At 41.4% G+C, this 10073-nt stretch overlaps 1 protein-coding gene across 2 annotated transcripts; it reads left to right on the forward strand.

Annotated features, from left to right (window-relative positions):
• The first annotated feature begins 597 nt into the window (after positions 1-597).
• Positions 598-3697, forward strand: LOC131694712 (protein doublesex-like). 2 transcript variants are annotated; one of them, XM_058983189.1, is made up of 3 exons: positions 598-630; positions 738-1375; positions 1869-3697. In XM_058983189.1, the coding sequence occupies exons 1-3, from the start codon at positions 601-603 to the stop codon at positions 1876-1878; spliced, it is 678 nt and encodes a 225-aa protein (XP_058839172.1). In that variant the 5' UTR covers positions 598-600; the 3' UTR covers positions 1879-3697. The 2 variants fall into 2 exon arrangements, with proteins under 2 accessions (XP_058839172.1, XP_058839173.1); XM_058983190.1 differs by having other exon boundaries at positions 738-3697.
• Positions 3698-10073: the final 6376 nt, after the last annotated feature.

Raw genomic sequence — 10073 nt, forward strand, 5'->3', positions numbered from 1 at the left:
AATCAGTTTAAAAAACCGTGGAAATTCTTTTCAAATATATCCAACAATAAAAAAGTATTGTGTAGCAGTTGTGCAACATTTAAAACTTTCAACAAGTTGCAATTGCTACTTGGGAAAACAACCAGGGCAAAGAATAACTGTGAAAGATGCTGAAACCATTGTCAAGTAAGACTGATAGTGTCAAACATTTTCACAGAAAATAATTTACCAATCATTCTCAAGTTTCAAGAGTTGGAAAAATATATAGCTACCTGTAAAATATGAGACAGTCCCACAAAACATCTTTTATATGATTTACATATATTTTTGCGTGAAGTGGCATACGTAGAAGCGGATAATATCAATCCCACGTTTGTTTACGAAGTCTTCTTTTTCTCCGAAATAGTGACACTCTATAATATAATGTGTAATAATATCGCGGCTTCGACCGCTGTTGTATGGTAAATTGTCATATAATATCTTCTGATCGCAAAATTATTTTCCTAAGTCAATATTGCTGTAACAATTTTCCTATACAAACGATTCAAGCATCAAATTCAACTTGATAATCGCAGCATAAAACCTTAATCATTCTTTTCTTCCCTCTATTTCCAGTGCCACATGGCTGCCGTTGTAGCAGCTTCATCATCTGTAAGTAATCCCGAAATTACTCAATCAAGCTCCGGGAAATTTGCTCGCTATAACTGCTTCTTTTCCGTTCTCTTTCCCTTCCCCCCCCCCATCCGTTCCTCTTCCAGGATACTAGTCTATTCGATAGCAGCCATCAGCGTCGGAACAATCGTCAATCATTCAACCAGCACAGTCATCACAGTCAGCGTCATCAATACTACCATCATCACCATTACTGCAACAGCCACTACTACCATCACCGGTCCACGCGAACCATTAACCGGGGTGGTGGGGGCCGGCGGTCCGTCCTCGGTCACCATCAGGACTGCTGTGAGGGGGGAAACTGCAGCGAGGAAACCCTCGGCATGGGATGTAGCAGTAATCTAAACAATCACGGTAACGGTAGCAATACAAACAACAACAACAACAACAACAATAGTTGTCATCAAAGCGACGGCGGTGGCGGAGCACCGACCGGTGGTGGTGGTGGTGGAGGAAGCGTGAGAAGCAGTGGCAGTGGCAAGCGTTGCACTTTTGCGGCAACCACGACCACAATTCCCAACAGCAGCAACAGCAGTGGTGGCGTCGGTGGTGGTGGTAATGGAGGAAATGGTTCCCGATACGGCAGTCGAAAGCTGCCACCACCCCGTAGCTCAGCGCTGGTGAACCGAGGAACGCGGGAACTGGTACAATTTGATGACAATCCACACATCACAGTGCACAGTCAGAGCTCAAACAGCAGTACGTCGTCGTTGAGGATTCTCGAGTGAGTTGTGAGAGTAGATTTCGAGGGTTGAATTATGAAACTTTTCAGGGCCAGAATTGTACGGGGAAAAGGTGTTGTGAAGAGCTTTTGGAAGTTGCCAACGAGTGCTTGGTAGTTTGATTTAGCGACCATGTCAGTGCTGGAAGGAGGGGGGGGGGGACAGTACATTTACGATTGTGCGGTTTCAATATTCCGTGACAAGTCCGGCGTTGATCGTATTCAAAGGAAGTTAGTGTGTATGTGTGCTGGACGATGGTTTTCCAAGTGACGAAATTCTAATCAGCGTGAAACCAGCGCTGCCCTGTACTTTCCAGGGACGATCAAATTTTGAAAATTGCCTTAGGTTGATGCTCATGAAAAGTTCCTATTATTGTTATCGTTGCACACTTTTGACTCGACCCAGTGTTTAGTAATTAAACTCTAACATTTTGGTTGTTTTTTCTTCTAGCAGATAGCAGATAGACTAATTCAATTTCAATATTCCTCCATAAAGGGTCTCCTAATCTAAGAAAAAATGCAGAACATGACCAACAATCGAGTCATTTGCCTTGGTCGAGCAAGGGGAATATCAGTCCATCAGGAGCGTGACAATCACAAATTGAAATGCAAATTAATCCCTCGCTCCGCCTTCGGCACCATGGAAAATGTTGAGTTCAACAGAAACACGCAGACCAGCGGAGCAGTATTTTAGCAAATTGACAGAGTGAAGAAGTCTGATTTCTTTTGTCGAAAATAGACGACTACGAGAGAACAATGCTTGAGTAAATAATGATAAATGAAGTAAAAGTTTATGGTTAAAATACACTTTAAGGCGGGATTCAGGACGAGTGGCTATTTTCAAGCACATTTGACACTAGAGGAAAATTTCCTCTGTCTGTTTAGGTGAGTATCATGTCAACCACAACTAGGTTATGTTCAATGGCTACTTTAAAAAAATTGATAGTGGCCACGTCACACTGCACTCGTGGGTAACCGTTATGAGCTGAATTTGACTGTTATTGCAAATCGTTTCCAAAATCAGCATCTTGACTAGGGGGGTGACCATATCAGGAAGTACAAAAATCCCAGGACAGTCAAAAAAATATAACTCCACCCCCTCCCCATTTTACCTCTCGCTCGAACATACCTGACAAAATTCTTCCTAGGTTTGCAGCTTGGCAGACAGAGCTCGGCCGGAATGTCTATCCTAAGAATTCGAGCGCCGTACGCTTCTTCGGATTAACATATACACGCAGTTCTTGATACCCCACCATCAGCAAAGTTTTCAAGCTATTATTGGAGAAATCTGCAATCTTTACTTGAGCGGATAAGATGACATATTTTGAGATCGTTTGCGAAGAACCGGGCAGATGTCTTCAGTCATTGAAGTAAAGTAGAAATATCAACGCTCTCAAGTAGCTTCCCTGGGGTATTTCTGACGTAGTAGTAAAAACAAATATTTGGCCAACATGGACATAGTCATGAGAACGCGGATGTCGAGATCGGCCGTATCGGAAGCGCAAGCTGTCACCCAAAAGCAGCGGCTGACGGTACTCGTCAACGGTATCTTCCCTGCGAACCGCAACATGGTTTTGCAACATAAATTTGCATCTATAGAAAGGATGTTGAAAAGAGACATTCAACTCCAAGTCAGCAATAATCCTCCTGGACGTAAGCCAAAATGTGTGTGCAATTTCAATTTCCATCAGTTCGAGCGAAAAAACGTGTTGTCGTTTTGTTCGTACACAAGTTTTTCCTTTCCAACTTGACGAAATTCTAGATTATTTCGGATTGATAATAATTCAGCAATTTTTAGCGACTTTGGAAACAGCCAATTTCTATTTTTTTTTGCTTTTATCCAGATATAAGTTTCCCCCAATTGAATCGGAACTTTTTGCTGTAACTAGTTCCGCCTAACTATTCGGTCTGGTAGGTAGTGCATAACTCTAACAGTCTCTAAAAAATTCAACCATTAATCATTCATGGAACTGCACCGCTTTCGTATACACTGGTCAGCTAGCTTAGTTGGTATATCCATATCGATGCTCTGCTTGGCAGTTACATTCATATTTCAATTTTACTTTGTGTGGTATTCCTCGCAACTGGGTTGGGTGGATAACAGTACTGGCTCAGAAAAAATCGTTGTCCAATAAAAAACATCAACTTTTCTGTTACTAATGACGAATTCCGCGCTAAATCGTATTCAGAGTTGGCACCACCCTCTCAGATTTTAATGAAACTTTCTGTACATGAAGACTTTGTCACAAAAAGCCACTTTGCATACTTTGTTTTTCCAAAAATGATCCAGACTCTCATTTAAAAAGGGTCAAACTTTTTTACCAATTTTTTTTTCATATGGCTATAGTCTAAAAGTGATAAATACTTCAATAAAATGTTTTAGGAGTTGAATTTTTGAATAAAAATATTGAAAAAAAATTTCATCGACTCCAGCACTGAAAAAAATCGATTTTAAAAATTTAAAGTCGATTTACAAAAAACCCCATAGTTGATTTGGATGAAATTTTGGTCCAAAGTAGGAAATTATGTTCCCTACCTACTGTCAAAAATTCAAGTTGGGCACATTTAAGGAAAAAAAGTTATTTGAAAAAAACTTTTCCTTTTCCAAACAGAATTTTTTTCAGTGTATTTTATTCAGGGTCCAGAGACCAGAACCCACAATTCCGACAAGAGAATCCAGACTCCAAATTCCATAACCTAGGGTTCAAAGTCTCGAGGAGAGAGCCCAGAGTCGCGAGTCCTTAACCCAAAATACAGAGGCGAATCTAGAGTCCAGAATCCAGACTTCAGTGTCGAAAACGTCCATAGCGCAGTGATCAGAACCCAGGACAGATCTCAGAGTCCAAAATACAGAGTTCCGAGTGCAGAGCTCTTAGTCCAGAGCACAGAGTTCAGAGCCCAGAGTTCAGAGTCAAAAACCTAGAGTCCAGAGCCCAGAAATCAGACTCTAGAATTTTTATCCCAAAATACTAATCCCAGAGTCCTCAGCACACAATCCAGAGCACAGTGCCCAAAGTCCAGGAGTCCCGAGGAGAGAACCCAGAGTACGGAGTCCAGAATTCAGAGTCCCGAGTGCAGATTGCTTAGTCCAGAATTTAGAGTCCAGAGTCCATAGTTGAGAGTCCATAGTCCATAGTCCAGAATAAAGGAATCCTAGATCCAGAGTCCACAAGCCCAATTACTGTGGCCAGAGTCCAGAGCTTTGAGACCAGAATCCAGAGCCCGAAGTATTTAACCCAAAATACTGAGGCAAGAGTTCAGATTTCAGAGCACAGAGCCCAGAACCCAGAGGCTATAATTCAGAGTCCCGAGTGCAGAGTGCATAGTCCAGAATTTAGAGTGCAGACCCACAGTTGAGAGTCCAAAGTCCAGAATAAAGACCCAAAGCCCATAGCTCAGAGACCACAGTCTACAATTCAGAGTCCATAGCACAAAATCTCGAGGCGAGAGCTCAGAATCCAGAGATCAGAGTCGGGAATCCTGGGTCCAGAGTCCAAAGTCAACCCAAATTATTGTGGCCAGAGTCCAGATCATTGAGACCAGAATTCAGAGCCCGAAGTACTTAACCCAAAATACTGAGACAAGAGTTCAGACTCCAGAGCCCAGAACCCAGAGGCCAGGTACCAGAACACATCGTGAAGAGTGCAGCATCCAGAGTTCAAGGTCCAGATACTAGAGCTCAGAGTCCTGAGACCAGAGTTCAGAGACCAGAGTCCACAGTCCAGAATCCAGAGACCCGAGTGCAGAGCTTAAAGTTCAGATTGCAGGGTGAATGATCAAGACCCCAGATATCAGAACCCATGGTTCAGAGTCCAGAGTGCACAGTACAGAAAGTCGAGGCCAGCACCAGAAAACAGAGTCCATTATCCAACGATGAGAGTGAAGAGTCCAGAATCTAAAGTTCAGTGTCCATAGACCAGAGATCAGAACCCGGAATCCAGAGTCCCGAGGGGAGAGCCGAGTCTAGAATCCAGAGTCCCGAGTGCAGATTCCAGAGTTTAATGTCCTGACTTCAGAATCTAGAGTCCAGAGTTCGGATTCCAGAGTTTAAAATCAAGACTCCAGAGACCATAGCACAGAATATCGAGGCCAGAACCTGGTGTCCAGAATCCAGAGTCCAAAGTTCACAGTCTATTTTTGGAATGGTCTTGACGAGTAGGTGCCAGAAATGTATGTCTGACGCCATGTTGAAATCTAAGGTGGCGACTTCTGGAGCTAAATTATTACGATTACACTTCGGATTGTTTGTCTTTGCACAGCACTGGATACTGTTTAGCTTTTTTTTTTCCATACGTTTATTTGACACGGCATTTGCAAAAGCTTTTTACGCCAGTTTCTTTTTTTACATAGCACGTTACAAAAATCCTTAAGACTAATTTTAACTATACTAGTACTTTGTCTAAAATTAACACTGAAATCACTTTATTGTTTGTTTTTTTCCTTACATTGTTGTATTTCATACTGATCTAGTATTCTCGGGTGTATTTATTTACTTTGTTTCTGTTATTGTCTAAATTTAAAAACTAAATATTCTAGGACACTTTAATTGGTGAATGATTAGCCTTGGATGAGAGAATGAGTAGATGAATTTAATTAAATTTTGACAGACGCTGTTTTTAGAAAATGATAGATAAGTTCCATGTATAGAGGATCGCGATACGCCAGGATGTCTCTAACAGGAACATGGATTGGTCTTCCTCGGACTTGTAAAGAATCTACTAATTGTGATCTGGCTTCACGATATTCAGTGCAGGACCAAACAACATGCTCAATGTCATGGTAACCTTCTCCACAAGCACAATGATTACCCTCAGCGAGCCCAATACGACGGAGATGCGCATCTAAAGTATAATGATTGGACATGAGCCTAGACATCACACGGATGAAGTCCCGACTTACATCCAATCCTTTGAACCATGCCTTCGTTGATACTTTAGGGATAATTGAGTGTAGCCATCGTCCCATATCTCCATTGTCCCAAGATGTTTGCCAACTAGCAAGTGTCCTCTGTCGAGAAACGCTATAAAATTCATTGTATGCGATGGGTCTTTCATATATTTCACCATCTAGTGCACCAATCTTGGCTAAATTATCAGCTTTCTCATTGCCCGCAATAGAGCAATGGGCGGGGAGCCACACTAGGGTAAATTTATAACATTTTCTTGTCAGGTTACTCAGAGATTCTCGTATCTTCCCCAAAAGGAATGGATCGTGATTATCAATCCTCTTTGAGCGTAGAGCTGCAATTGTGCTGAGACTATCAGTGAGGATAAAGTAATGGTTCGGGGGTAAAGTATTAATTATTTGAAAACTACAGTGAACTGCTGCTAGTTCCGCTATATAAACAGAGGCGGGTTCTGCAAGTTTGAGAGAAATTGAAAAATTATTGTTGAAAATACCGAAACCAGTGGCCTCACTGATTCGTGACCCATCAGTGTAAAACATTTTAAGGCAGTCTATGTGTTGATATTTACTTGTGAATATTTTAGGGATCTCCCGCGAGCGTAGATGATCCGGAATTCCACGAATCTCTGCTTGCATGGACGTGTCGAAGAATAAAGTGGATTCAGGAATATCTAGTATATTGACGTATGTGGGAACATACCTAGCAGGCGTTATTTCTTGTGACATGTGATTGAAATACACTGTCATGAATCTGGTTTGGGGTTGAAGCTCGACAAGTCTTTCAAAATTTTCAATTACCAGTGGGTTCATAACCTCACATCGAATAAGTAAACGAGAAGAGAGATCCCAGAATCGGTCTTTTAAAGGAAGAACTCCCGCTAGTACTTCAAGACTCATCGTATGGGTCGACTGCATGCAACCTAAGGCAATTCGTAAACAGCGATACTGTATCCGTTCCAGTTTGATAATGTGAGTGTTCGCAGCTGAACGGAAACAGATGCACCCATATTCCATTACTGAAAGTATTGTTGTTTGATACAATCTTATCATGTCACTTGGATGAGAACCCCACCATGATCCAGTTATTGTTCGCAGAAAATTTATCCTTTGTTGGCATTTCGTTATTAGATACCTAATGTGGCCTCCCCATGTGCCTTTAGAATCGAACCAAATTCCAAGGTATTTAAAAGTCAGGACTTGGGCTATCGTTCTACCAACCAACTGAAGCTGAAGCTGAGCTGGATCACGCTTCCTTGAAAAAACAACCAACTCTGTTTTCTCCGTAGAGAAATCGATGCCTAACTTCAAAGCCCAACTTGATAAATTATCCAAACTATCTTGCAGTGGTTGTTGTAAATTTAAGGCTTTTGGTCCTGTAACAGAAACCACACCATCATCTGCAAGTTGCCTTAGAGTGCATGGGCTGACAATACAATTATCAATATCATTCACGTAAAAATTGTAGAGAAGGGGGCTTAAACAAGAACCTTGTGGGAGGCCCATGTAACTTATTCTGAGTGTCGCCAAATCGCCATATGAAAAATGCATGTGCTTTTCTGACAATAAATTGTATAAATAATTATTTAATATCGGTGAAAAACCACATTGATGTAGCTTCTCCGAGAGAACATCAATGGAGACTGAGTCGAATGCTCCTTTTATGTCTAAGAACACAGACGCCATTTGTTCTTTTTTTGCGTAAGCGAGTTGGATTTCTGACGAAAGTAGCGCCAGACAATCATTCGTTCCCTTTCCCCTCCGAAAACCAAACTGGGTATCTGATAGCAAGCCGTTCGCCTCAACCCAATTGTCGAGACGTCGTAGGATAATTTTTTCCAACAATTTCCTGATGCAGGATAGCATTGCAATCGGTCGATACGAGTTATGATCGGAGGCTGGTTTTCCCGGTTTTGGAATAGCGATAACTCTCACTTGTCTCCAGTCGTGCGGGACAATGTTCTGCTCAAGAAGCTTATTGAATAAATTCAACAAGCGTCTTTTTGCTAGGTCAGGCAGATTCTTCACCAAGTTGAATTTAATTCTGTCTATTCCCGGAGCATTATTGTTGCATGAGAGGAGTGCAATTGAGAATTCCATCATTGTCAAAGGCGAATCTATGAAATCGTTACTTGTGGGAGCATCGCGAGTGATTTTCTGCGCAGGAGCAGAATCGGGACAAATTTTCTTGGCAAAATTAAATATCCAACGATTCGAAAAATCTTCGCTTTCATTAGTCACGTTTCGATTCCTCATTCTTCTGGCTGTGCTCCAAAGAGTACTCATTGATGTTTCTCTTGACAAGCCATTAACGAAGTGTCTCCAATAACTAGATTTTTTGGCACGACGTATACTGTCAAATTTGTTTTGCAAAATGAAATAATTTTCAAAGTTCTCACGTATACCCCCTTTCTGTTTCATAATTTCTTTGTAGGCAACTTGTTTAGCTTCATATGCATCAGAGCACTCTTTGTCCCACCAAGGATTAGGGGGCCGTCTATTTATTGTCATTCCAGGATTGCATTTCGTTTGGGCTTGTTCTGCTGCTTCAATAATTAAACCCGCTAGGAATTCATATTCTTCGGTAGGGGGTAGCTCTTCTGTCGAAGCAAGAGAAGTGGAAATTAATGTTTCGTATGTTTTCCAATCAATATTTCGTGTTAAGTCATAAGGAACATTGATTGAATTCGTAAGGCCTAATTCACTGTTAATTGAAACAACGATTGGCAAATGATCGCTACCGTGAGGATCAGGTACAACCTTCCACGTGCAATCTAACCGAAGTGATGTCGAGCACAGAGATAGATCTAATGCACTTGGACGTGCAGGAGGTCTGGGGATGCGTGTTGTTTCGCCAGTATTTAAAACTGTCATATTAAATTCGTCACAAACATTGTATATCAAAAAGGAACGATTATCATTGTAGAGGGAACCCCACAATACTCCGTGCGAGTTGAAGTCTCCCAGTATCAGACGCGGAGCAGCCATGGATTCCACTACCTCAAAAATTTGACGTTGTCCAATTTGAACTTTGGGAGGTATATATATATAGAAGCGATAGACATGTCTTTGCCTTTAATGTTCGTTTGGACAGCTACAGCCTCAATGCCCGCAAACAAGGGGATGTTAATTCTATAGAAAGAATAGCACTTTTTAATTCCTAGAAGCACTCCTCCATACGGGGTGTCTCGGTCTAGGCGAATAATGTTGAAATCATTTAAGTTGAAATTAATGTTTGAGGTAAGCCATGTTTCACATAGAGCAAAAGCATCGCATTTTAAATTATGCAGTAAAATTTTTAAGGAATCAATTTTAGGTATGATACTTCTGCAATTCCACTGTAAAACAGTGATGGAATCTTTCATTGGAGGAGGTGAATTACCCATTGAAAGATACAATCGCTGCAAGGATGGGCCATTGAGCAATCAGCTGCTCTAAAAATGTTCTAATTGTTGGGAGGAAAGCTGAAAGTATACTCTTTAGTGGTTCAGAAATATTGAATGCTTTAAAAATCCAATCAACAATTTCAGAAAATTTCAATAATCCTACCCCCGGCTGAGGCTCAGAGGAAGTCGAAATTTTATTATTTCCAGTAATGGTGTTCTGTTTGGATTGTACGTTCCCAAAACCGGGCGGAATTGATTTCGGTTTTGAATCGGAATTTTTCGGTTTTGGGCGCAGTTTATCTATTGGTGGAGAAATTTTAAGGCCCTTTCTTGGCAGCTTGGGAAAAGAAGACTGTTTTCTTTTTCTGGAATTTCCGGGTAAAACAAATGATGTACCTTCGCACGCTCCGTCA

The sequence above is a fragment of the Topomyia yanbarensis genome, unplaced genomic scaffold, assembly GCF_030247195.1.
Source record: "Topomyia yanbarensis strain Yona2022 unplaced genomic scaffold, ASM3024719v1 HiC_scaffold_120, whole genome shotgun sequence".
Taxonomy (NCBI): domain Eukaryota; kingdom Metazoa; phylum Arthropoda; class Insecta; order Diptera; family Culicidae; genus Topomyia; species Topomyia yanbarensis.